This window comes from Numida meleagris, chromosome 25 (genome assembly GCF_002078875.1).
Source record: "Numida meleagris isolate 19003 breed g44 Domestic line chromosome 25, NumMel1.0, whole genome shotgun sequence".
In the NCBI taxonomy this organism is placed as follows: Eukaryota; Metazoa; Chordata; class Aves; order Galliformes; family Numididae; genus Numida; species Numida meleagris.
In genome coordinates this window covers 5,404,708-5,429,989 of record NC_034433.1, presented here as the reverse complement: position 1 = coordinate 5,429,989, position 25,282 = coordinate 5,404,708, and the positions used below count along the sequence as shown (strand labels likewise).

The following is a 25,282-nucleotide window of genomic DNA, read 5'->3' as shown; positions in this document are numbered from 1 at the left end:
GGAGTCTATCAGCAGCCTCCTCTCTACTGGCATGGCATGGGGTTGGCAGGGAGCATCACCATCCCCAGCCTTAAATAAACGCTGGGGAGAAGCTCGGTGCTGAGGCAGTGGGAAAGGAAAGCCAGTCTTGGCTGGGGTTACAGCCGGACATGGAGGAACAGCTGTTTGGTTTTCATATAGGCTGGCTCTTACCTGGCCCCAGAGGAGCTCTCCCACTCCAATAAATATACACCAGAACCACTGGCTCAGGGTGAGCCCAGAGCAGCTGAATGGCTTCCCACCGAACTCCACAATGATGATCTACAACATGGGAGAGTACAAGTCGCACACAATGCTCAGTAGTCATGGGAAGAAAAGGTCCCCCAGACCCACAGATGTCCCCCTCCCAGAGATGACAATTAGAGCCTCCCATCCAGGCTCATTAAACCACCAAAGGCGCCTGTGAGCTGGCCAACCCCAGAACTTCCCAGGCCACTCCAGCCCCCAGATGTCAGGTTTGGGGTCACTGAGAAGCTGCTGGAGAAGAATTAGGGGAAAGAACAGAGTTGTGGAGAGAAAATGCAGCACATGCAGGTCCTCCCTGCATCACTGTCCCCTCCCAGTGCCACCATCCATCCCTTTACCCCCCCGCACTGCTCCCACGCAACCTCACCTGGGCTGCAAACGTCCCCAGCACCACCGTGCAGAAGATGGGGTTGCGGTAGATGGCCTCAAAGACATTCCTCTCCCCGTGGATCTTGCGCGCATTGATCTCGTTGAATAATTGCATCATGACAAAGGTGTTGAAGACTATGGTGTAGTGTTCGGTGGGTGGGGAATGCAACGGGGCGTTCCGGCCACTGTCAATGTCAAACAGCTTCTCCCCTAAGCAGACAAGGGGTTTTGGGGTGGGACACAGGCAGGGAGAAAAGCAACAGGATCTCATCTTCTCCGCACTACTGCTCAGCACCAGTGGAGGTGGAATTAGAGCCCCAGGCTCTCAGTGAAGATCCTTTGACCCAGCCATACTCCCCCACACCAGCTCCACTGAACCTTTATTTCCTTGAAAAGGCCATAAAAACACAGAAGATTTGCTCCCCTGGCTGAAGCCACTAGCTACTGAGGTACAAAACAGACCCATGCACTTGCATAAGTCCTCTGATTATCACACCACCACTTCCCATCTGTTAAACTAACTCTGTGCGGGCCAACATGGAGTTACTGGGTGACAGCTCAGAACAAGCATCCCCCAACACCAGTGAGGGACTGGGGGCAGTCTGCCCCTTCCCTCCCCCCTCTCCATCCCAGTCTCAAATCTCACCCACAAAAAGCAGCGTGAAAATGATAGTCAGCTGATAGACCGCATGCCCCAGAATGTTCTTCATCATGGTACGGGAGATGAGCGGCTTGTTGCGGCCGTATGGCTTGCGAAGCAGCAGGGACTCTGATGGGGGCTCAGTGGCCAGGGCTAAGGAGGCAAAGGTGTCCATGATCAGGTTCACCCACAGCATCTGCACGGCTTTCAGGGGAGAATCCTGCAGGGAGAGCAGGGAAAACATGACATACCAACTAAATTAGCCCATTTTCACCTCCATTTTGCAAGGTGTTCTGCTCTTCTCCTGCTGAGAGTAGCAGCCCCGTACCTGCGTGATGCAGGCGCCCGTGAAAGCCACAATGACGGCCACCACGTTAACAGTCAGCTGGAACTGCAGGAACTTGGAGATGCTATCATAGACATTGCGACCCCACATCACTGCCTTGACGATGCTGGTGAAGTTGTCATCTGTCAGGATGATGTCCGAAGCCTCCTTTGCAACATCAGTGCCTGCAATGCCCTTAAGGGCCAGGGAGGAGGTGGGCAGAGGTAAGTCATAGGACAAGCTCCATGCCCAGCTCTGCAATGCTGCTTCTTCCCAGAAACTGCAACGTATCAAACACACACTGCAATGCCTGCAAGGAGATGGTTCCCCAGTGCTCTCTCCTCTCTTGAGATTTGTAAGACCTGTCTTGGATGGGAACCCCCTGACTTCTGCAGGCTATGAGCTTCAGAGAGAAGCTGGGCAGAGCAGCACAAGGTTGCCCGTGTGCTGTTTGACTGCTGCTCAGGGGGATGCAAGCAAAGCCCAAAGTCAGTATCTGATCCCACACATGGGGCACAGAGAGCCCCGCTGCATGGTTCCCAAGGAAAACAACCTTCTGCTGCTTCCCCAGAGGCTCCAGAACCATACTTCAATCTGTAACTCCTGCTGTCCCCTGCGTGGGCAAGCATCAGGCTCTGTCCAGCAGCTGGCTCCTGCTCATAGAAGTAAACTCGAACAATCCACAGGAAAGCAGTTGCACCCCTCAGCTTTTGTTTGTTGCTTCCTTCAGGCAGGGCAAAGAAAAGCAGCAAAGTAGATCAGGGCTCCTACACTGTAAATCAACTCCAGGTCAACGCTAGCATTGTGCCTGGAGTCTGACTTGTCTACTACGAGCCTGGTTCACAGCTGCAGAGATGAACAAATGCACACCAAGATCCTTCCTAGCCTGGCCCAGTGCAGAGCACTGGTGCCGCACCAGCACCATGCCACCTTCAACCTGACACTGTCCCCCTGCAGTGGGTCAGAGAAGCCCACCCCTAACCCAGGCTATTGGACTGTTTTCCAGTCGCTTTCTAGCAGTCCTAGAAGGTTCCTGAGCACTCAACTCCAACCTCCAGATAGGTTTATTTCTCCTTTTTAAGCCCTTAAGGACAATTTGGAAAAAGCATTTCACCACCTCAGAGAGAATTAAAGTGCTCAGAACAACCAAGTAGGTCCTCAGTTTCTCTCCCTGGAAAGCAAAGGCCATTTCCAAAGCCAAGGAGCACCCGCTGGCAAACCCACTGCCCTTCTGTACCATAGCAAATCCAACATCAGCTTTCTTCAGAGCGGGGCCATCATTGGTCCCATCCCCGGTGACAGCCACCACCTGCCGCTGGTCACCAACAGTGCTGTCGATAATTCCTGTAACAGGGACAAGGAGCGCAGAGAACGTTAGCTCTGAGGGCAGGCTGCAGCAGAGAACATACTGCAAAAAGCATCTGGGCAGAGGAGCCCAGGGCACTTGGGGGAGAGGTAGCAAGCACCAGGAGCAGGCACGCACCCACCTTTGACGAGCGTGTGCTTATCTGTTGGGGACGAGCGGGCCAGCACACGCAGCTTGGGCCAGATCTTGTCCAGCTGTTCCTGTTCCACCTGCAGGACAGGGCAGGCATGAGGAGGCACAGGAACCTCCAGATGCCTCCTGCCTCACTGGAGAACGACCCTCAAAGCACCCAGACAACCCACAGCAGGGCACCGTGCTGCCTTCCCACCTCGCCTTTCTCATTGCGGATGAGCCGGTTGAACTCTTTCCCCTCCAGGCACAGGAAGTCTTCTCCAGGCAGCAAGATGCCACACTTGGTGGCGATGGCACGGGCAGTGTTGATGTTATCCCCTGTCACCATGCGGACAGTGATGCCCGCACGCTGGCACTTCAGGATGGCATCTGGCACCTGGGGGTGGGCAGAACACTCAGGCCATGGTCTCAGTGGGGCCACAAACCATTTACACCCAGCCATGGCTCAGATGAGGGATGAGATACTGAACCAACAAGTCCCACCCACAACCAGCTCAGCCCCTTATCCCTGAGGGATGGAGAAGTCCCCAGGGAACAGTGCCCCCCTGCTCCTGCCCTCGCAGCCCTGTTCAGAGCAGCCCCCCCAGCACCTGCCCCAAGGGAAGGGAACCTCGTTGTCTTCTTCCCATCACAAGGCACAGCCAGGCAGCCCACCCAAATGGGGGAATTCCACCTGCCCCAACCCCGCACTGCTCTGGCAGCATGTTGCTGCACTAATGGGTTTATCTATGATGGAGTGGTGGGGGAAGAGGATATTGGTGAGAAATTCACAAATTGAATCACAACCTCCAGAGCCAGTGCAGACAGGACTTCTGTAATGTGATTCCCAGACCCAGATACTTGAACATCTAATAAGGAAAGATGCAAGCAAGGCAGAAGCATAGGGGTGAACTCCAAACTGCAATTAAGAGGCAGATAGCAGAGAGCTTATTGCATTAGGTCAGCTGTCTGCCTGCCTGGCACACCGTGATGGAGGCAAACGGGCAGCAAGCCACAAGGTGAGGGAACTGGCTGGTCAGTCCTGCCCTCTCGAGTATCCTAATCACCCCTGCCTGGTGCCTCACTGCACCTGACAACTGCATGTGGAACCATTTGGGCTTGTGCAAAGAGCCCTGGAGCAGAGAGGGAGGAGAGCCCCAGTGGAAGCAGGCTGCCACCAGGTCCTTCTGCCTGTGCATGGATGGGCAACGCCAGCACGCAGCAGTGTAAGGCACTTTTGGGACAGATGAATACATGATGCTCATGCTTTCGTAAGGGGCTCATGCTTTTAAGCATCAGGAAGAGAGGCTCCTGGACCAGAAGCAGGGCTGGGTGAGGAGCTGTCAGGGCAGCGCAGGGACCACAGTACCTCTGGCCGCACAGGGTCCTCTATTCCCACCACGGCAATGCAGGTCAGGTCAGACAGGATCTCATTCTCACTGTCCCAGTCAGGCTCAGTGTCAGCAGGGAAGTCACGGAAGGCCAGGCAAATGGTCCGCAGCCCGTGGCATGCCATGGGCTCAATCACCTTCTTCACCATCTCATCCCGGTCCTTCACTTTGAACACCCGGGGGTCACCATTCTTGTCCAGGATCTTGGTGCACCTAACACAGGATCAGGACAGAAGAGTAAGGGCAACTGCCTGCGGCACGCCACCTGCTCAGGAATCCCCTCCTTCCACCACCCAGTTTCCCCATCTGCAAAATGAGTGCAACACTCTCACCTGGTACCCCTACAGTCTTACCAAAGCCATCCTAAAAAGAGCTAGCACTTTACATGGAAGCAGCTCCTGATGCTCACCCTTTCCTTCCCCACTCCTCAAGCGCCAGGCACCCTTCACCCTGCAGCCTCCCAGAACAGCTCAACACTGCACTGAGAGCTCAAAGCCCATGGGGCAAGTGGGCTGAAGAGAGGACCCAGACAGCATGGAGGGACAGTTACTTGCGGAGGATGATCTCAGAGGCTCCCTTGCTGTACATTCGGAAGCTGTTGTCACTGTTCTTGAGCACTGTGCTCATGGATTTGCGCACCGAGTTGAAGGTGTAGACCTTGTACAGCTTCTCCTCTGGCACCTCATTCCGCACAGCCTGGTAGTCCTGCTTCAGGTCCAGCACAAAGCCCAGCAAGGCACACTCTGTCTTGTTCCCCACTTGCCGGGGTAGCCCCCCTTCCTTCTCTGGTGGCTGAAGAAGAAAGGGAAAAGCAATGCCAAACCTGGGCAGGATGAAGCGGGATGGAAGTAGTAGGGATGGCCAACGGTGGGAATGTAAGGCTGTGGTTCTCAACAGCCAACTCACCAGGATCTTGGATGTGTAGGCAGAGTTGATGGCAACACCATTGACAATGAGGTCCAGGACCTTGGGCAGGATGGCTTCAGGGTCAGGGATCTGGCGGTAGTGGGTGTCCCCCACATAGGCCTGCACCACAGTCATTCGGTTCATGGTGAGAGTGCCGGTCTTGTCTGAGCAGATGGCAGTGGCATTACCCATGGTCTCACAAGCATCCAAGTGTCTCACGAGGTTGTTGTCCTTCATCATTTTCTGCAGCATGTTCAGCAAGGTTAAAGCCAAAAGCCTGAACTTCCCTATCATGCCCTCTATACCCGCCATGCCCCCACTGGTCTCACCTTCACTGAGTAGGCGAGGGAGATGGTGACTGCCAGTGGGAGCCCTTCGGGCACAGCCACCACCAGCACGGTGACGCCAATGATGAAGAACTTGACAAAGTACTGGATGTAGATGGGGGTGCACTCCGCCAGCCAGGGCCGACCCTGCACCCCAAAGGTGTCAATGACAAAGTACAGCACCAAGATGATCACCGTGATGGCCGACATGATCAGCCCTGAGGGAAGATGCCAAGCAGAAGGTGAGGGGACATGGGGATAGCAGGCAGGGGACAACCTCCTCCCACTGTACCACCCCAAGAACTCTGGGGTGACGGCTCACCTGCCTTCCCAATCTGGACCGCCAGGCGCGTCAGCTTCCCTTGAAGCACAGACTTCTCCTTCTTGGGCACCTTCACCTTCTTCTTCTCCTTCTCCTCATTTTCCACCCCTTCCTGGCTCTTCAGGGGTTGGATCTCTAAGGCCACACCATCCTGAGTTTTAGCTACAGCCCCAAGGCAAAATAAGACACCACGTGTAAGTAGGAGAGAGACCAGGGAAACCTGCAGGACACCGCTGAGAAAGATGGTGGTGGAAGAGAGAAAACCCAGAGCACAAACCATTCTCCACGACACACACAACTGAGCACATGGAAACCTCTTGTCCCAGGGCCCTGTTGCCTCTCTATGGGGCAGCCTTTGCATCTACCCCATGCCCCAGCACTGTGCAGGAAGGGTCCTGGGGCTGATGCTGGCTATGGGTCACAGTGGTGCTGCCAGAGATGCGCTGCTGTGCTGCTGGGCACAGGCAAGATGTCTCCAGCCTCTCCACAGCTGCTTCACACCCTGCAGCACAAGAGGAGCATGCTGGGTTTGCCCCATGGCAGCTCCAGTGCACCAGCAGACCCCACCCCAGTTGCAGCTCAGCAAGTCAAGCACCCCTCTTCCATGGTTTAATGTCCTTTCTAAAGCCCTTCTTGGAGGCTCAGGAGGAATCCGTTTCACAGAGAAGTGCTGGAGGGATGACATGGAGGGGGACTGTTATGCATTCCAATGGAATTGGAAGAGGAGTGAACCAGCTCCCACAACCCCAGCCCCAAGCTGTCCATTACAGTTTTACGACCCGAGAAAGCCAGGCTTCCACAGCCCAGCTCCATGGCCTCCTTCAGCTGAAGGTCCCAGCTGGCCTGGGAAGTGTGGAGCAGAACGGTGGAGCAAAGGCTGAGAGCTGCTGGGGCTGGGGGAGCAGCAGGCCCACCCCAGCAGCCCCAGGACCCATCCCCTCCTGGCAGCCACTGCTCAATGGTCAGAGACAATGCTGCCCTGACACCTCCACAGTTACAACACGGACAAAACAAGCACCCAGACACATCTGACGGGAAGAAGGGCAAAACTCAAACTGCTGAGAGAGAAAGAGAGAAAGAGAGAAAGAGAGAGAGAGAGAGAGAGAGAGGGAAGGGTGGAGAGAAAGGTGCAGAAATGGGCTTCCTCCACAGCCTGCAAAGAACAGGGTGAGAAACACCGGCGAGGAAACGCTCACGGAGTCGATGCCATGGGAGGAGAGGGTGCAACCATCACACAGGCCGGGTCTCACGGGAGATCTATCCCAGGAGGATGTGACCCATTTCTCTTGCCCTGCTATGCCCAAACACACACCCTGCAGGAAAGCAGCACAAATGCTTCAGAGCCACCAGGTCACGTCAATGGGGACATGATTTGCACCAAGGGACACTCTGCTGGTGGTCCAGACTGCCAGGAAGAGGCCTGTCCTCCCTGCACGAAGACTTTGCCCCAAGCCGAGGCCACGGGGCATTGATCCCATTGTGCCAGAGCCATGGGACCATTGCACCCTCTCCCAGGACAACGAGGCGAGAGTCCCACCAGAGCAGCAAAGAGCACAGACTCATGAGAAGAAGGAAGGAGGAATGCTTGGTAGTTAGTGTGGTGCTGGTTCAAAAGATGGAGAGGCTGGTTACCTTTGTTGCGATTTTCGGGGGCTCCAGTTTTTTTACCTGTTCAAAGAGAGAAAGGGTGCAGGGCTGAGCACACAGACAAGATGGAGGGATGAGAAGGGTCAGCCCTCCTCCAAGGGGCTGCACACACTGCTCCAGCAGCACCTGTGCTGTGGGCTCACCGCCATCAGGCAACTGAATGCAGGTCCCCAGACAGCTCACCTCACCTGCCAGAGGCAACCCCCCCAGTATGACAAGGGGCTGGAGCTCCCCAGCACCCCGACCCCACTGCTTCAGACATCCCCAGCTGCAAAGCACCCGCTACAAACCCCACCAAAGCTCCGCAGGGTGCCAGGGTGTCTCAGACCTCTGAGGAGAACCACGAGCAGAGCCTGATCTCTGCAAAGCACGTGCTGAGTGTCAGCACATGGATCCATCCACACTCATCTCCCCCAGCAATGGGCAGCACTACACAGGGTAGAAACCCCCAGGTCTGCAGCAGGCAAGGTTCCCACTTTGGCGTCCCCCAAAGGGCCTCCATAATATGGGAAGTGCAGAACTGCTGCTATCTAAACAAGCAGCACATGATAAAAGGACTTATACATCAGAGACCCGGATTCTTCACCCCCCTCTGTTACATCCCAGCAGCACAGCGAGAGATGAGTCAGGGCAGCACTCCCTTTCTCAACTTTTACTCCCAAATCAAGGGCTGCAAGGTCCCAGCAATGGACACATAGCTAGGTTTGCTGTGAGATCAAGTGACAGAGCCCAAGGACAAGGAAAACACCAAGCACCATGCCTGGATCTCAAGCACGCTGCTGTTAGCTCCAGCAGCTTTCCCTCTTTGTGATCCCATCTCCAAGCTGGGCTACACCCCAGCTTGCCCAGCCCAGATCACAACAACATGAGCTTGGGATTCTTTGCGATCAAGAAGCACCAGCACGGAGCAGCAAGAGGGCAGAGCTGAGGCAGGAAAGCGTTCACATCCCAGCACAATCAGGGACATCTCAGCTGGCCACTCTCCTCTTTCTCACCCACCAGGACAGATCCCTCCTCACTCTCTTCCCATTCCCTGTGCCTCACCTCCTGGCCCAGGCAACTCAGGGATGTCAACAGAAATCTTCAGCCAAGTCCTGACAGCACAGGATGGGCTGCTGGCATTCTGCAGGCAGCCAGACCTCACCATCCACCACGAGGTGGGTGATGAGCTCCCTACTACACAGCATCACCCCCAGCCCCATTTCCCTCTGGTCCGTGACTCCCATCCAGCCTCCAACTCCAGGCTGCAGCTGGCTGGACGAGAGAGATGGAGCTGTGACCAAAAAAAGCCAGAGAGCCAAGATCAGGATGTGCAAAGGGCTTTTCTCTCGCAGCACATCCCACGTTGCCCTGAGAGCTCACCATGCCTGCCTGCGTCAGGTGCACTAATGCACAACTGCACCCCACTGTTTTGGATGGGGCTTGTCGCACGCTGGCAGATGCTTCCCAGGGAAGGGAGAAAGGCAACAGGTGGGAATAAGCAGGTTTAGTAGATCTCCTTACCTTTCTTCACCTTCTTTTCCTCATCTCCTTCTCCTGCACCCAACAGAGTGAAGATGATTCCTGTCTGGGAGTTGATTCCCACTGCAGTCACCACCATCCGCCCAGAGCCCTCCATCACATGGGTACCTGGCACAGCAGGAAGGCACGGTGAGAAAGGACACAGTAGCACAGGGCTCCCACCACCCCTAAAATCTCACGTCAGCTAAGGTTCTCTCCCTGGGATATCTGCAGCCTCAGCAGCCACCACAGCAGCCCCTGAGACATGGGGACTGGGCAAAGGCCCTGTTGCCCTCCCCACATCTCTCGTGGTACAGAGCTGCTCCATGGCTGGGAGCAACAACCCAGCAGCAAAGAGATGGTCAGGATCCCATCCCAATCAACTCAACAATTCTAAATGCCACGCTGACAGCTTTAGGACTTCCAATGGAGGAGCAGCCTCACCTGACAGCAGCATGGGGTCTTTATCAAGTGACTTTTTGACTTGGTCGGACTCTCCGGTCAGCGAGCTCTCATCTATTTTCAGGTCATTCCCTTGGATCAGGATGCCATCCGCTGGCAAGAGGTCACCTGGGAAAGAAGCAGAGAAGGGCTGTCCCAACCCAGCCATCTGCAGCATCCTGTCTGCTGCACCCCAGGGAGAACTCAGTGTTAGCAAAAAGTCTCAAGAAATTCTGCCTCAGACCCAATGTAGAGAAGCAAAGGCTGGGGACTAAGCGCTGCTCTCCAATGGCTCATTGACATGTAAAGGCATTAGTTTTGAGGCCTTTCATTCCATCAGGCAGCGCTTCCCCATGTTTGCTTTTACGGAATCAACACCACACCTTCCCAAAGCCTCAATGCATCCAAACCACTGCAGGAACATACACCTGCAGAGGCAGGAGAAAGCTCCAGGTGAAAGTCAGTGCCACATAGGTAAGCCCTTGTTCCTGATGGGATTTGCAGAGAACAAGAGCTGGGTGAGCAAGGAGCACAGCCTCACTTCACCCAAGGGTTCCATTTAGAACACACTAGGGAGATGCTCTTCAACAAGGACATGGTCAGTGCTGGAGCAGCCCAAAGCCGTGCGCTGACCTCAGTTCCAACCACCCCGCTGGAGCTGCAGAGCTCCATCCAATTGCTCCAAACCTCCATGTGCTGTGGGGTGGAACCAGGCCACCCTTGCCTCACTCACCATACTTGATCTGCGCGATGTCTCCCACCACAATCTCTGCCACAGGGATCTGGATCACCTGTCCTTTGCGGATCACTGTGAACTTCTGCTCCTGCTCGATGCGGCTCTGGAGGCCGCGGAACTGCTTCTCTTTGCTCCAGTCGTTGAAGGCAGTCACCAGCACCACGATGATGACTGAAAACAGGATGGCTGCCCCCTCAATCCAGCCGGCCTGCGCCTCGCCCTCGTCCTCCACGCCCCCCGACGACTGCCCGCACACTGCCACCAGAGAGGAGAAGGTGTTGAACAGAAGGGGAAAAAGGAACTGCCCTACAGTATGGCTCAGCTGCCATGGGGCATTGCAGCTGTGAGGAGCATTGCCAGACCTGCCGGGGTTGAGCTGCCAGAGAGGAGCTCTGTGGAGAAGGAGCTGAGGGTCCTGGGGGCCAGCGGGATGACCACGAGCCCACAGTGTGCCCTGGTGGCCAAGAAGGCCAGTGGCTCCCTCGGGCACATGGCACAGAGCGTGGCCAGCTGGGTGAGGGGCTGTCACATCTCGATGTGGGGATGCCACATCTGGAGCACTGCACTCAGTGCTGCACTCCCAGTTCCAGGCAGAGAGGGAACTGCTGGAGAGAGCCCAGTGGAGGGCGACAAAGATGATTAAAGGGCTTGGAGCGTCTCCCATATGAGGAAAGGCTGAGAGTCCCAGAGCTGTTCAGCCTGGAGGAGAGAAGGCTGAAAGGGGAATCTCATCACTGTTTATAAATATCTAAAGTGCAGGAGTCAAGTTGATGGGGATGGACGCTTTTCAGTGGCAAGCAGCAATAGAACAAGGGGCAATGGGCAGAAGCTGGAGCACAGGGAATTCCACACTACTGCAAGGAAGAACTTCCTTACTGTCAGAATACAGAGCACTGGAACAGGCTGCCCAGAGGGGTGGTGGAGTCTCCTTCTTTGGAGATATTCCACACCCATCTGGATACCTACCTGTGCAACCTGTTGTAGGGTACCTGCTTTAGCAGGGGGGTTGGACTGGATGACCTCTAAAGGTCCCTTCGGGCCTTACAATTCCATGATTCTGTGACCTGTGGGAGGCACTCATGGGCAGTCAGCCCCATCTCACCATGCCCCAAACCACAAATCATCACGTGGGGTTGGGCAGCCACCAGACCCCTAGTCTCTGAGCATCCATGGGGACCAGCAAGGAGCAGCCCTGAGCAAGGTTGCAGTGGCACTGCACCTAGACACCTGTCAGTGCCCACCACTTCACATGGATGGGTGGGGAGAAGCCACCACGTCAAAGGTGAGGAAGCAGGACAGCCCAAAGGCACTGCAGCTTACTCCTGGGTCCCCCGATTTTGTCCCACTGCACAGCAGGGACCCCAGAACTCACATTCATTGTCGCCACCTGGGGGATGGTAAAATGACAGCCCCAGGGAGATTATGGCTGCTATTTCCAAGATGATCAGGGTGACGTCCTGGAGTGCCTCCCACACTAACTGCAGGAACGTCTTGGCTTTCTTGGGAGGAATGAAGTTCTGGCCGAACACCTGCCTCCTCTTCTCCAGGTCAGTTGGGTTCCCGGACAGACCTGGGGAGGGGACAGGGCGAGATGTGACCAAACAGCAGTGTAGCCACCGCATCCCCTCCAGCTGAGCAGAGCAGACCCTGGGCACAGCACGAGAAGGGACACCTGGGGCAAGCACAAAGCTATGCCAGTTGGCACCGGTCAGCTTGTTTTACACACTGCATCAAATTAACCGTAAATCTGGCACTGGGAGCAATGCCCAGAGCCACCTGAGCCCTGCCAGCCCAGAGGGAGTGGTGCACAGAGCAGCTCAAGGCTGAGGTGGGAGCAGCCCCGTCCCCACACCCAGCTCTGTGCTCTCCACCTTAAGCATACCCCAGGGCTGTTGCCAGCTCCCAAAATGCAGTGGGCACGCAGCTGTAATGCCCAGCCCCGCTACACCCCATGAAGGAAGCAGCAGGAGGAGCTCCGTGCGCCTGCCCACATGCACCCCTTCTTCCCAGTGACTAACCCTGCATTCCCACCCAGCCCTCAGAGCAGGATCTCCCAGCCCCACAGCCTCACCCAGCCCTGCCCATGCGGCAGCGGGGATGGAAAATCTCGCTAAGAGCCACGCTTGACTCACAGCAGCGTCAGGGCTGGAGGCTGTGGGGCTGGGAGGGCGCGCACGTGGCTCCTCCAAACCTACCTGCAAGAGCCTCCTCGGGTGATGGGGCAGACAGAGTCCATCTGTCCATTTTAGTCCATCTGCGCCAGGTAGCGCAGCCCTCCCCAGAGCAGCCACAAACCACAGCAGGAGGACAAAAGCCTCACACAGCCCCTGCTCAGAGGGAAGGCATCACTCTGTGCTTCTCCAGGCTTGAGACTAGAAGGGACCCTGGGGTCATCCTCCCCACCAGCCTCCTCTACCTCTTTGCAGAAGCTTCTCCTACTACCTGGATTTCTGGGGTCTGCTGACACCTCTCAGGGCAACAGACATAGAAGGCCCATAGAAGGCCCCCATGCTGGAGACCTAGTACAGTGGGAACTGAGCACCCCACCCCGCTCAGGTGAGAACAGACAGCAGTGCTCTTTCTACAGCCTTAGCTCATAGGAAATCACCTTTCTTCCCTCTCCAAGCTCAGCAGGACAGGCAACAAAGATCACCTCCACACAAGAGGAGGAGGACAGGAACACACTTGAGACACGGAATACAGTGATGTGAACACAACCAACAGCCTCGTATGGAGGCAGGGGCTCAGGCCTGGAAGCAGCCCTTGGGATCAAGCTGTGCCCATTCCTTATGCAAGCTCCAAGACCAAGGTAGAGCCCTTTGGGTTTGCTTCCCCCCTCCCCTCCTATTCCCAAAAGCACACTCACCTTTTGGCACGGCCAAAGCACATTGTTTTGTGATCTGGAGTCGGTATTTCCCCTGGGACTCCCCCTCCTTCTCTAATGACATCCCGGGATTGTCTCCCCTTCCCGGTCCAGTTCACAGCTGGGAAATGCACTAACCCAGCTCGCAGCACTGGCAAACCACACAGCCCTGTCCCACACCCCCACAGGGCCGCATCCTGCCCACGCCATTCCCACAGCCTTCAGTGCTGCAAGCAGAGCATTTCTCCCCCCATGTCCATTTCAAAATCATGGAAAAAGCTCAAAGTGCAAAGCCACCCCATGCCCGGGGCCGCAGCACCACACAGGGGGCCCAAGAACACCACCCCAAACCATGGGGAGAGGTGACATCCCAGTGACATCCTTCCACCACAAATTCCCAGAAGTCAACCAGCACCAAACCCACCACCATGCTCCATCCTATGGCACTCAGAACAACTCAGCCATGTTCCCAGCTCCCACAGCTGCTTGAGAAGACCTAAATCAGCAGGAAGGCAGCGCACCTCTCCATCCCCATCAGTGCTTTGGGTTGAGACACTCACACCACAAGAATGACCCACACCCCCCGCGGCCCTGCTGCGAATCTCTGAACAGCTGCAAGGCCAGTGCCACGTGGGCTGCTGCAGTGGGGCAGCAGCAGGGTGGGGAGAGAAGCCTCAGCCCCATCAGCCACTCTTCATTCTTCAATATACCGCATCCTATGAAGCTCACGGTGTACACACGGTGCAATCGGACCATGGTTGAAGCTCCACTGGCAGTCGGATGATCAGCACCATCATGCTGGCTGCTTGGGAGCCCTCTGGCTTGAGCTCCACGCACGTCCCATCCGGCCAAGCAGCCTCTTACCTTCAACTGGTGACGTCTTCAGCCTCTTGCAGACAGTCTGCACGCCGCCGTAGGAGTCATTGATCCGGGCGACTGCCTCGGCGCTCCGCAGCTCCATGAGGTTCCTGAGCTCCACCATGGAGCAACCAAAGTCCCCCTCATGGTTGCCTTCAGCAACCGAGTTCCCAGGGTGGTGGTCAGCCGTGTTGTTCGTCATCTTGCGGAGGACACGGCCACGAGGATTTACTTTTGGGGGGAGCTGGGGGCAGCCCCGCAGATGTCCCTGTCCCTCAGGGCGGGCTGGGTGCAGCAGTACCTCTAGCCGAGCCCAAGTCCTCCAGATGAAGGTGTAAACAGGATGCGCATGTTACCGCGGAGGCAACCTTAGCAACGGCCGGTGTGCATCTTCTGCTGGAGGAGGAGGGCTCCCTGGATACCACAGCAACTGGAGCTGCGGAAAAGGACGGCAAAATGAGGAGATGGTCATGGGAGGGCTGTGAAGAAACACACATAGCAGGGATGGCAGATGGAAACAGAAGGTGATGGGGTTTGGGGACATGCACTGGCCCCACAGGCTCACCCAGACCTGCAGAATATCGGGGTTTGGCTTTGTTCAAGCAGAACCCTGTGTTAAGTGGAGCTGGGGGCAGGAAGGATGGCCAGGTGGTTCTCCCCTCAGCCTGCAGCTGGGCAGCCCAGAATGTGCTCCCAGTGATCTGGGTTTAAAAATACACCTCGACAGTGGAAAGCAGCTGTTTCCTCCCCACACTGTGGTCCCTGGGCAGGAGCACCTGGCCACAGCAGGCACAGAAAGCATCCCCATGTATCCGACAGGAGGGGGCATGCAGCGCCAAGCTGGTTTCTGATTGCTGGAAAGATCTGTCAGGAAATGACAGAAACTCACCTCTCTACTGCACACACTTGTGCATTAAGGCCATGTCTCAAAGCCCCAAAACGCTGCTGGACAGATGATGGCTCAGTCCTGCAGCAAGGGCAGAACCCCAGACCTGCTCCAGGCAGTGCCCTCCCCTGGGGCAGAGCGTCCCCTCCCCTGGCATCAGGAGCAGGAAGGAGCAACACTGGTGATAGCCTGGGACACAGAGCAGGATGGCAGCACAGCAAGGGCCAAGGGAAAGAAGGGCCTTCTCCCCCATAAAGGTCCCCTCTGGCTCTGCTCCCCCACTCAGCCTCCAGCAGCAGTGCTACGCAACATGGCTTCAGCACAAGGGATGCTAACCCTAACCCCAACCCTGCAGGAGGGGCTCTGCAGAAGGACAATAAAGCCTCCTCTTAAAGAGGAGTAACAAAAGAGGTACAGCCACTGAGCACCCAGAGACTCAGAGCATGCAGCCAAAGCCCAGCAGAGGGAAAACACTCACTGCAAGCACATGGATGTGCCCAGGCCTTAGCAAACCCATCAAGCAGGCACTGGAGCAGCCCTGGCCATCTCAGCACCTTCCTCACACCACATCATGCCCAACCACAGCAGTTTAGTACCCTCCCCGAGGCAGCAGGACGCCCCAGAAAGCAGCCTTCTCCTCTCTGCCCCATGGTCTGGCTCCAACCCCTGCCCCAGCAGAGCTACCAGCAGGCACCAACCAACCCACAATGCCACACCACAGGAGGGTCCCATGCAAAGGGATGGCTGTGCACGGACACTGCTACTGCACAAGTGCCATGGCTCTGCCCTCTGCACCCACAAAGCAGGGCAAGAACTGAAGCACCAGCGCCCCACAGCTGAGAGGGCAAAGGAAAGGCAGCTAATTCGTACTGTAATGCCCAGCCCATAATTACCACCTGAAGGAGCCCATGTGTGCTCAGTGCCACCCACCCGTGGCTCATGGCAGCAGCACCAGCCCCACGGACTCACACTGCCAGTCAGGAATAGAGGAGGACCTGGCTGGTACTAGGGCTTCCCCAGAAGCCAACACTCTAATGAGCTCCTAATGACTCCAGCAGTGATCAGGGCTGACCTTCACTCTGTAATGAGTTTCCAGAGCCTCCAGGCACTGGAGATGAAGAAGTGCTGTCTGAGGGTCTCCTCTGCTGGAGGACAAGGCGCTGGGTGCCTACACCCTGCAGAGCGAGAGAACACAGCGCCAGTGGGAGAACACAGGTGGGGAGCCCAGAGCAGCAGCACTGTGTCATCTCCCAAGCAGTGTCCCCAGGACCAGACAGTGGCAGCAGGAAGGACAGCCGGGGCATGGAGCCGAGGGAGTGAGCATGCATGCAATCGGGAGGAGGCAGCCGTGGAGCTGATGCAGTGCTGCAGACAAACCTGTCCGGAATAATAAGCAGCTGCATTACACCTCCATCCTGGCCAGGAGAGTGGCTGCACACCCGCACCAGCACAATCTCAGAGCACAGTAATGGTACCAGTCAGAAAGCAGCCACTGGCACAAAGGTAGGAGTCCGTCTGCTGTCAGACGTGGGGAGAGGAAAGCAGGCAGTGTGGAGAGGGACACAGCTGCAGGATGCAGACCCTATCCAAGGGCACCGGAGCTGGGAGCAGCCCCACATCCACATGGTCTCTCTGGGGCACAAGCAGTGCGAGTGCCCAGGGCTCACTGCTTCTTTCTCAAGGATGCAAAGCCAAGCTGGAGTGAAAGCCAGCTGCATGGCACTGGCTGGACACTTCTCACATGACACCTTCATGCCAAGGCACCAGAGCTCTGCCTGCAATGCTGGCAGCACTGCAGCCCCAGTACACCACAGCCCGCGACTGCTGCAGCACACAGTGGGGATGCAGACCTGCATGGAGATCCCCATCCTCGTGCTGTGGGATGCCACCGCACGCTACTGGGACAGTACCAGCAGTGCTTCCCGTGTACCCTCATTGTGCTTCACGGCAAACCCCCCTGACCTCTGCTTGGTGCGCTTGGAGAGGCAGACAGATAGCGAGCAGGCAGCCAGCCCAGCACTGTGCCCAGCACTGTGCCCAGCAGCCAACCCACCCTGGCGCCATTGTTCCTTTACCTATGACAGATGGGGAAAATCAGCACTCCGCCTTAGCATCCTCCTGCATTTTGCAGGAGCAAGCCCTGAGCATCTCCCAGCCATGGCAAGGAGAAGCAAGCCTTGGTTGAGGCAGGCAGGATGCAGCCCCCTAAGCAGACCTCAGCCTCACTCACAGAGTTCCTCGTGCCAAACTCTCCCCACCTCCCGACCCCTGCTGCTGCCCCGTCCCAGCCCCACTGAGGACCACCCCCGCCACAGATTCAGCAACAGAGGCTAGTAATACTGTTCCTGGAGGTTGCCATGGTAAAGTCAATGTAAAGCTGTGGCAGAGATGCTGTTTACATTGTCAAATGGGGGAGAGGAAAAAAAAATAAAAAAATCAAAAAAGCATCCAAGGAGAGAGTGCAATGCTCGCCCCAGCATGGACCCCACAGAGCCACATCTACTGTGATGAGAGGGAAGGAAGGATGACTCCTCGGACTGCAGCCCCTCAGCAGGGACAGAGCGCTGCAGGCGGAAGCTCTGTGCCCCACGCAGTCCCCAGTCCCCCCCCACACACACACCCCCCCAAGAGCCAGGGAGCCTCGGGCCCCTCCCTGCACACTCACCAAATTGCAATGCGCAGATGGCAGCAGCTCTGTTCCTAGTTCCTAGCAACACCCATGGGGCTCCTGCCCCTCGCTGCGCTTAACCCCTCCCATGCTGGAACGCCCAACCAGCCCCAGGGTGTGTTAACCCATGCAAAAAAAATAAATAAATAAATCACGGAAGCAGTTTGCAGCTCATGGCCACAAACCACAGGTTCCATAGGATCAGTGCACAGCTCTCAAAGTGATATCGCCCACGGGATGTCACCTCCTCGCCACTGCCCCACACTGCAGCATCATCTGCTGCCTTTGCTATTCACTTCTTTAGGTGCTGCCTCGGTGTGGGCTGCCAAAGTCCTGGGGAGGTGGTGGTGCCACGCGGTGTTTCTGCACGGGGAAACCCTGAGAGCCACTAAGCTACCTGACACATGGGCAGCTGAGGTGAGCGCATGGGGACAGCTCTGGCAATGAGCAAAATGCAGGAGCCAAAGTCCAGTGGAGACTCCGATGAGTTAGCAAGAGCCCTTCTTTCCTTTGCAGTTGGGAGGAAGAAGCTCCCAGCCTTCATCTTGCAAGAGAGGGGCACTGAGCATAGCACAGGGGGTTCAGCTGCGGGAAGCAGCCAGCTCCACAACATAGCTGAGCGGCAGCCTCCGTGCACAGGGAGACCACCACTGCACCGCGGCAATTCCACCAGTACAGGGCTGCAGCCTCCTGGGAACACAAGCAGTAGGGTCAGGAGGAGCTCTGAGCCGCTCCTACCTGGGCTGCCCCACACCCAGGGCTGCCAGCAGCGCATGAAGCACCTGGCACACAGATACCACGTGCAAGCACAGGGCAGGGCTCACAGCCCTCAGAGCTGTCACCCTGCTGCATCCCTGTGGCACTGCGCTGCTGGAGCCACTGGCTGCTTGCACGGAGCCCTGCTTCCCTCCCACACCTGAAGCAGCCCAGGATGAGCCATCGCCAACCACTGCATCCCCACCAACACACCCTCAAAACCCACACTTGGGGGGGAATGGAAGACAAGCAGCAGCCATACACCCACCCCACAGAGGGACACACATCACGTGACCATGGCACCAGTGGGTGCAGCAGCAGCATCCCATGCCTGCAGCATCACACCACTGCTCACACTTTCCTCTTCCTGCCGTGGGGACCAAAGGAAGCAGGGGACAGCAGCACCGAGGTGAAAGGAGGACCAGTGCAGATGAAGAGCAGTTCGCCTTGCTTGTCACTCTGCAGGGAGCGGACAGCTGCCAGCTGCCCACTAATTAATGCTGCTGCTGCTCACTTGGTGCTCGTATTGCCTCTTGTTAACTAAGGTAGGAAAACTGTTTTTTCCACATGCCCAAGGAAGCAATTAGCTCTTGCAAAAGAGCAGGGAAGAGGCAGGAGAGCAGCAGTGCACACCACACTCAGACACCGCCACGCAGCTCCCCAAAATCTGTCGTGCCCAGAGCAGGGCTCCTGCATGGCACATCTGCTTGGCACAGTGGGACCAGGAGCCCTGTGATGGAGGCTCAGGAACCTGCCCATGCCACCGGGCTTCCCCACAGCTGCAGGACACAGAGCAGAGGAATTTCAGGGGGGTGGAAAAAAGAAAACGGAGGGAGTCTACAGGCAAGCTGTCAAGGCGAATGTTTCCATCTAAGGCCTTGGTATTTCTCTCTCGGCGCCTGCACTGAATCACCCGAGCTCCTCTCATTACTCTTTTGTACTTTACAAGGTAGCATGGGCAGCAGAGTTGGTGGAGGAACGCAGGAGCATGCACAAAGCAGCCCCTCTTGTACCAGCAGCACCCAGAGCCCCGCAGTAGGGCAACATCTCCCACAGTGCTGGGTGATGGGACCCCCGGGCTCCGCAGCCCCACAGGCACAGGGATGGGGCAGGACAGCCTTTGTCCTCTGCTTCTCACTCCCACTCAGCACCGGGAAACAGGTTCCTCCTGCCCCAGCACCATGTGCGGTGATACGGCACCAGCCAGCTGCCTGTTGAGCAACCCTTCACTACTCTGGCTTTTTGCCTATCCAGATCCATCCGCTGGGCAGTTCCCTCGAGGTGAGAGGCAGACAGCTCCAACACCGCTGAGGTTTGGGCTCCAATTGCAGCAGTGCTCATAAAGCAAAGCTCCCCATGTTGCATTTCCTGAGGGCTCCCTGCATGCAGCCCCAAAAGCAATGCAGCAACATCCCAGTGGCAGCACTGCTCCCCTGCACCGCACGCTGCTGGGGAAACTGAGGCAGCCCCACTGCCACCCTGCACAGGGAGCAGGCTAACAACTCTGCTTAAAATAAAACAAGCAGCAGCAGGCGGGCACCAACCTGCAGAGCACGAGGGTGTCTTGCAGGCAAAACAACACCCGGAGAAGGAGAGCGATCAGCTGGGGCCACATGGGTACAACCGCGGTATTTTTAGCAGTATTACACAGGGACAGGGGATTCCTACCCCGAACATCCCCAGGGGTTTAAAATAGGCCCCGGCACTTCCTCCTGTGAGGGGAAGGAAAAGCAGCAGTGCTGTGAGCACCCTGCCCCCTCCAGCGCTCACAGGTGGGCACACAGCAGGGGTCCCGCAGCAACCCAGACCAGGAGGGAGCTGAGCCCTTGTCCAACTGGAGCGATGTAGCACTAACCTGTGCCAGCACAATGCAATCCTTCCACCTGCACCCTCGGCAAAAAGAGAAAGCGCACACAAGAAATAAAATAAAACAGCCACGATGAAAAAAAAAAATCCCTCTCGACGACAGCAAGGGAAACTGAGGCAGGGGACACAGCACTTGGTGGACACCATGGGAGGAGCAGAGCATCCCCCAAAATGCGAGGTGCATCCCAGCACAGGGGACCTCCAGGACCGGGAGCACAGAGAGACATCCATGCTTTTCCATTCCAGACTCCAAGCAGACAAAGGGGTCCTGGGGAAGAATAAGCAGCCTGAGGGGGGGCTGCAAGCCCCCCTCCCTGCCCCAAAGGGTTAAAAAGCAAAGCCAGCAGCAGTGAGAGGAAAAACACACCGCTCCCCGGCTGCTTGCCGCTTCCCTTCCCAACATGCCCCACTCCTGGGAAAGTGTAGGCTGTTTTCCATATATAACTGCAAACTGTTCCATGCAGTAAGAAGTCTAATTAAAGGGAGTGAGGGAGAGAAGGAGAGACGCAGAAGACCAAAAGGCAATATTTATATGAGAGAAGAAAGGCTGCAGCCCAGGCACCAAATTAGACCCTTCATGGAGCGAAGCTCTGTGATACCATCGAGAGATCACAGCAAGGCAGAGCGGCAGCTTTGCGGAAGAGGCAAATCAGAGCCTGGAAAGCGCATACCAATTAGCAAGAGCCAGATGGGCCACGGGATGGGCAGGGAAGGAGCAGCCCACCCCAGCTCAGGATAATGCACAACGCTGCTGGCACGTGCATGCACACCTCAGGGTCCCCACATCCTGTGGGGGGAGAAGAGCTGCTGGAGCAAAACCTCAGCAAAGAATGGGAAACTGATGTATCGGGGCAACCCCTCCTCCTGCATCCCCCATCTGGTCCTGGGCTGAGCAGGGAAGAAACCTACGTGTCGGTGCCTCAAAGTCCCCTGGCAAGCTGTGCCCCTGCTAGCTCAGATCCAGCTACCAAGCACTGCTCTGTGATCACAGGGTCACGCAAGGTGACAGTCAGGCATGGACCGCTCTGCGCTCACCAGAGCACAGGCAGCACCCACCACCACAGGCAGCACCCACCACCACAGGCAGCACCCACCACCACAGGCAGCACCCACCACCACAGGCAGCACCCACCACCACAGGCAGCCGTACCGGTGGGCTCTGACCCAGGGAGAGCAGCAAGAGGGCAGGAGGCTGCTGCAGCAGAGGGCACAGAGCTGCCAGAAACAAACCAGGCAGCTCTGTGAGCGCAGCACTGGGGTGCACAAGGCATCCTCGTCCTTCCCACTGCCCCTCTGCATGCAGATGGCCTCTGGGAAGCCTGCTTCCCTGAGTCCCTTCTTGGCAGCAAGGTAACAGGGGATGCTGTAGGGCTGAGGAACAGCAAGGCCGCTCCACGCCGTCAGCTGCATCCAGGGAATCGGCAAGAGGAAGGGAGGATCTCTCTCCAAAGGGAAAAGGGACATCCCCCAAAGCAAGCACCAGACAGCACAGGGAGCACCATGAGCCCTGTGCTGCGTCTGCCCAGGGAGTGCAGCACAAGTACCCCACTGCGCTGCAGCAGCATGATCTGCAGCATCTCACATGGATGTGATGCATTTCACGTCCAACTGCAGGAGCAAGAGGAACCCCCAGCTGTTGCCCTGCAGAGGAACAGGCAGATGCTGCAGGGAGGAGAAACAAGGGGATGTCGCCCATCCACACCTCCAACCCGGTGCATGCTGTGAGCAACGCCTGGATGAGATGACATCCGGAGGCACAGCACATCCCAATCACGTGGGAATGGAGAGTGGGATGGGGCAGGATTCCCCATGGGTTGCACAGCCTAGTGCTCTCCAACAAGGCAATCCTGCCAGACTGCAGTCCGCTGCTTCGGTCCCTTTGCTTTTGGCTGGTCCCGTTGGGATCAGCGTTACAAGCATTTAGCCATTTGGGAAATAACAACACTTCAACCTTCCTCCTGCAAATAAAACTCAAAAGGCATCATTTAGCCCAGCTGAATCCGGACACCTAAAAATAGCTGGCACCATCACCCTGCAGAGCACAGCTGGGCAGCTTCATAGCTTGCAGAGCAGCCTGGGACGCAGCAGCTTCAGGTCACGGAGACAGTCCATGCAATGTGGGGATCAGCAGCAGCCCTGCATGACTTCCAGCACTGACCTGGAGCCACATCTGCATGAAGGCACCCAGGACAGAGCATACAAACCATCAGGTACTCAGGAACCGAGCAACCCCCACGCCTGTCCTCATATCCCACTGCCCTCAGTGGTGACAGTGATGGCACGAGCACAAGAGCAGCTTTCCCATCACCAGCTGAAAGCATCAGCAAGGCGCAGCCCAAGATCTGCTTGGAACAAATGAAGCACTCTGGCAACTCAGGGTAACTCCTGAGCAGCTTGCAAAGAGGTGGGAAGAGGGAGATCAGCAGGGTGAGCAACTCTCAGCCTGCAGGAGGGCTGGGAAGGGACATCAGCATTTCAGGGGTAACAAATGGAAAGCCACACATGAGCCCCAGGTGCAGAGCCAGGAGCAGAGGGGAAGGGATAGCCAAGCTCAGGGTCCCTGACGACCATCACAGGAAACTGCACTGAAAATCAGACACCTTATGCCCGAAATCTGAGCCCAGAACTGCAAATCTGACCGGCAGATCCAGCGTTCAAAGAGCAAAGGTCGCAGCAAGCCCCGGCCAGACCCCCCAGCGGGGCCAAGCCATCCCGCAGTCCCCCCCAGCCCTACCAGCTTATTTTTAGCCCAGGGAGAGCTGGAGCCTCGCTGCTGGTTTCCAGTTCGAATGGGTCTGAATGGATCCTCTCATCTCCCAGCCAACCTCAGTGCAGATCAGCACCGAGCCTTCCTCTGCCTATGGAGGAGGATGCTGGGGTCAGAATCCGCAGCACAGGACTCCAGCGTATTCCCAGTTCCTGGCACTGCACAGAACTGACCTTTCTGCATCTGAGGAGACAGCAGCAGCCTGGGAGGTGGCAGAACTGCTGGGACAGGAGCAGAGCAGCGCCGGGACAGAGCTGTGCCTTGTGTGGGAGGGAGCGGGCTCGGATCCCTCCTCCCTGCTGGACAAACTCTTCCGGGTAGGGCTTCCGCCCGCTGCTCACCACATCCCAGTCACTTCAGTAGGGGGGGAAAACACACGCTTTGGGCATTAAAAATAATAAAGGGACAGATTTCCACACTGTCAGCCCACGGATGCTGGAGCTCTGCTGGTTCTTAACCCACTGCCAATTCATCCCTGCCACGGATGGAAAAGTTTCCCCATCAGCACAAACCGTGTCCAAAGCTCACACTCAGCCTCCGTGCCCCACACACCATACTGGGGACCCCACATCCCTCTGTGTGTGCCACAGGGATGCTCCTGCCCCACAACGCATTCCTGTCCCACGGCCCACACCTAAGCCTCCTGCAGGTGAAGCTCAGCAGCTCCACAGGGCAGGAGCACCCACCACAGCCTTACTCAGAGTGAGCTCAGGGAGGGTGTCAGGGAATCCCATCCCAGCGAGTGACACAGATGGGTGACACACCAGCAGTGTGTCACGCGCTCCACACGTCCCAAGCATTTCCTTTCTTTTTTTTTTTTTCATTCCCTCCCCCTTTTCTAATGAACAAATATAGGAGTAGGATTTATAAGACCATGGAAACTCTATTATCCTTCTGCATTAAAGCCAAAAGCAACTCATTAAAACATCAAAGTGGGATGTCTCATCAGCTCAGGAAGCTCCAGCAGGAGGTGACAAGGATGTAGCTCCCGCACAGCCCCACACCAGGCACAAGGAGCCAGGAGTCACGAGCTGGCCACCAGCTGCTCCCTGCAATCCCTCCTTGCTGCAGGAGTTCCACACGCACCAACCCTGAGAGCAGGGACTCACAGGAGAGGCGTTCCATCCCACTTAAGCCCGAAGCTCAGAGCTGCTTACCCTGGGAGCATCTCCATCACCGTAACACCAGAAGCACAGGACAGGTCCTCATTGCCTTGGTGAGAAGAGAGAGGGATGGGCTCCGTTTCCCTGCTCATCCAGACCCATTTATTTCCCCTTCCACACACCAGTTCTCCACCTGTACAGCAGAAGCAACACTACTGCCTCCATCCACCTCAACCAGCCATCAGGCAGCTGCAACCTGGGCTCATGCTGCACCTATGGGATCTGATCCCAGAAGCCTCCAATGAGGCAGAGGAATTTGGGAGGCAGCATCACCTCGTTGCACTGCAGCAGCCATCCCTATGGACCTGCATCCATTGCTCTGGCCGTGCTGAGCAGTGCAGCTTCTGTGGGGCTGACAGAGCAGCAATGATTTGCAGAACACAACAGGGAGCGATCCAGGCTAGCGGGAGCCCCAGAGCTGAGCTGCAGAAAGGGAGCAGCCAGCAGCAGTGGTGCCTGCAGCACAGGGCAGCAGATCCCTGTGGGCTGCTCACAGCACTGCTGCAACAGGCAGTGGTAATGCTGCGACCAAACTGTGTTTACGGCCTAGCAAGGGGAAAATAAGTTATATATATGTATACACACGCGTATGTATTTATATATGTATAGATTAAAAAAAAAGGGGGTAATCAGGGCGAATGCAGGGAACCAAGGGAGGCTGAGAGGGCACACACAGCAGCCAGGGAAGGCCCTGAGGAACGGGGAATTCCTCGCACACGCGGCTCCACCCCAGTGCTTTCTGCCGCACAATGGCAGAGCACAGAGGTCCCTCCCTGCAGCTGCTCACCCCAGGGCCGGAGCGCCGCACGAGCGGGTACGGAGACGCTCAGCGCAACGCGCTGCGGTGCACAGAGCCCCGAGGAGCGGGCAGCGCTCGGGGACGCCCACCGCCGCGCCGGGCGGGGAGCGAGGGGGAGGCGGGGGTGTCAGCCCCTCCCGCTCACTGTTTAATGATTCAGGTGCATTTCCGCGCTCACGTTGAGGGCAGTGGCTGCGCGCGGGAGCGGTTACCGGGAGCGCTGCGCCCTTTGCGGGCGGGGGGGTAATGCAGAGAGGTGCCCCCACCCCGCCCCGAGGTGCAAACAGGTCC

At 56.9% G+C, this 25,282-nt stretch overlaps 1 protein-coding gene across 6 annotated transcripts in view; it reads right to left on the bottom strand.

Moving 5' to 3' along the window:
• Positions 1-25,282, bottom strand: part of LOC110388176 (plasma membrane calcium-transporting ATPase 4-like) — a 33,934-nt gene that overhangs the window by 7,611 nt on the left and 1,041 nt on the right. For 4 of the 6 annotated variants that reach the window (XM_021377142.1, XM_021377143.1, XM_021377144.1 and 1 more), the window contains exons 2-19: positions 14,093-14,522; positions 11,738-11,935; positions 10,363-10,620; positions 9,633-9,758; positions 9,192-9,317; positions 7,674-7,709; positions 6,042-6,203; positions 5,723-5,937; positions 5,394-5,636; positions 5,038-5,279; positions 4,466-4,700; positions 3,314-3,493; positions 3,107-3,194; positions 2,857-2,963; positions 1,623-1,814; positions 1,301-1,514; positions 653-864; positions 193-300 (exon numbers count right to left, since the gene is read on the bottom strand). In XM_021377142.1, the coding sequence (XP_021232817.1) occupies positions 193-300; positions 653-864; positions 1,301-1,514; positions 1,623-1,814; positions 2,857-2,963; positions 3,107-3,194; positions 3,314-3,493; positions 4,466-4,700; positions 5,038-5,279; positions 5,394-5,636; positions 5,723-5,937; positions 6,042-6,203; positions 7,674-7,709; positions 9,192-9,317; positions 9,633-9,758; positions 10,363-10,620; positions 11,738-11,935; positions 14,093-14,288 (3,138 nt within the window). In that variant the 5' untranslated portion in view covers positions 14,289-14,522. Of the gene's footprint in view, positions 1-192; positions 301-652; positions 865-1,300; positions 1,515-1,622; positions 1,815-2,856; positions 2,964-3,106; positions 3,195-3,313; positions 3,494-4,465; positions 4,701-5,037; positions 5,280-5,393; positions 5,637-5,722; positions 5,938-6,041; positions 6,204-7,673; positions 7,710-9,191; positions 9,318-9,632; positions 9,759-10,362; positions 10,621-11,737; positions 11,936-14,092; positions 14,523-16,044; positions 16,148-23,202; positions 24,118-25,282 lie in introns of those variants that run through there. The other 2 variants (XM_021377140.1, XM_021377139.1) reach the window with 2 other exon arrangements.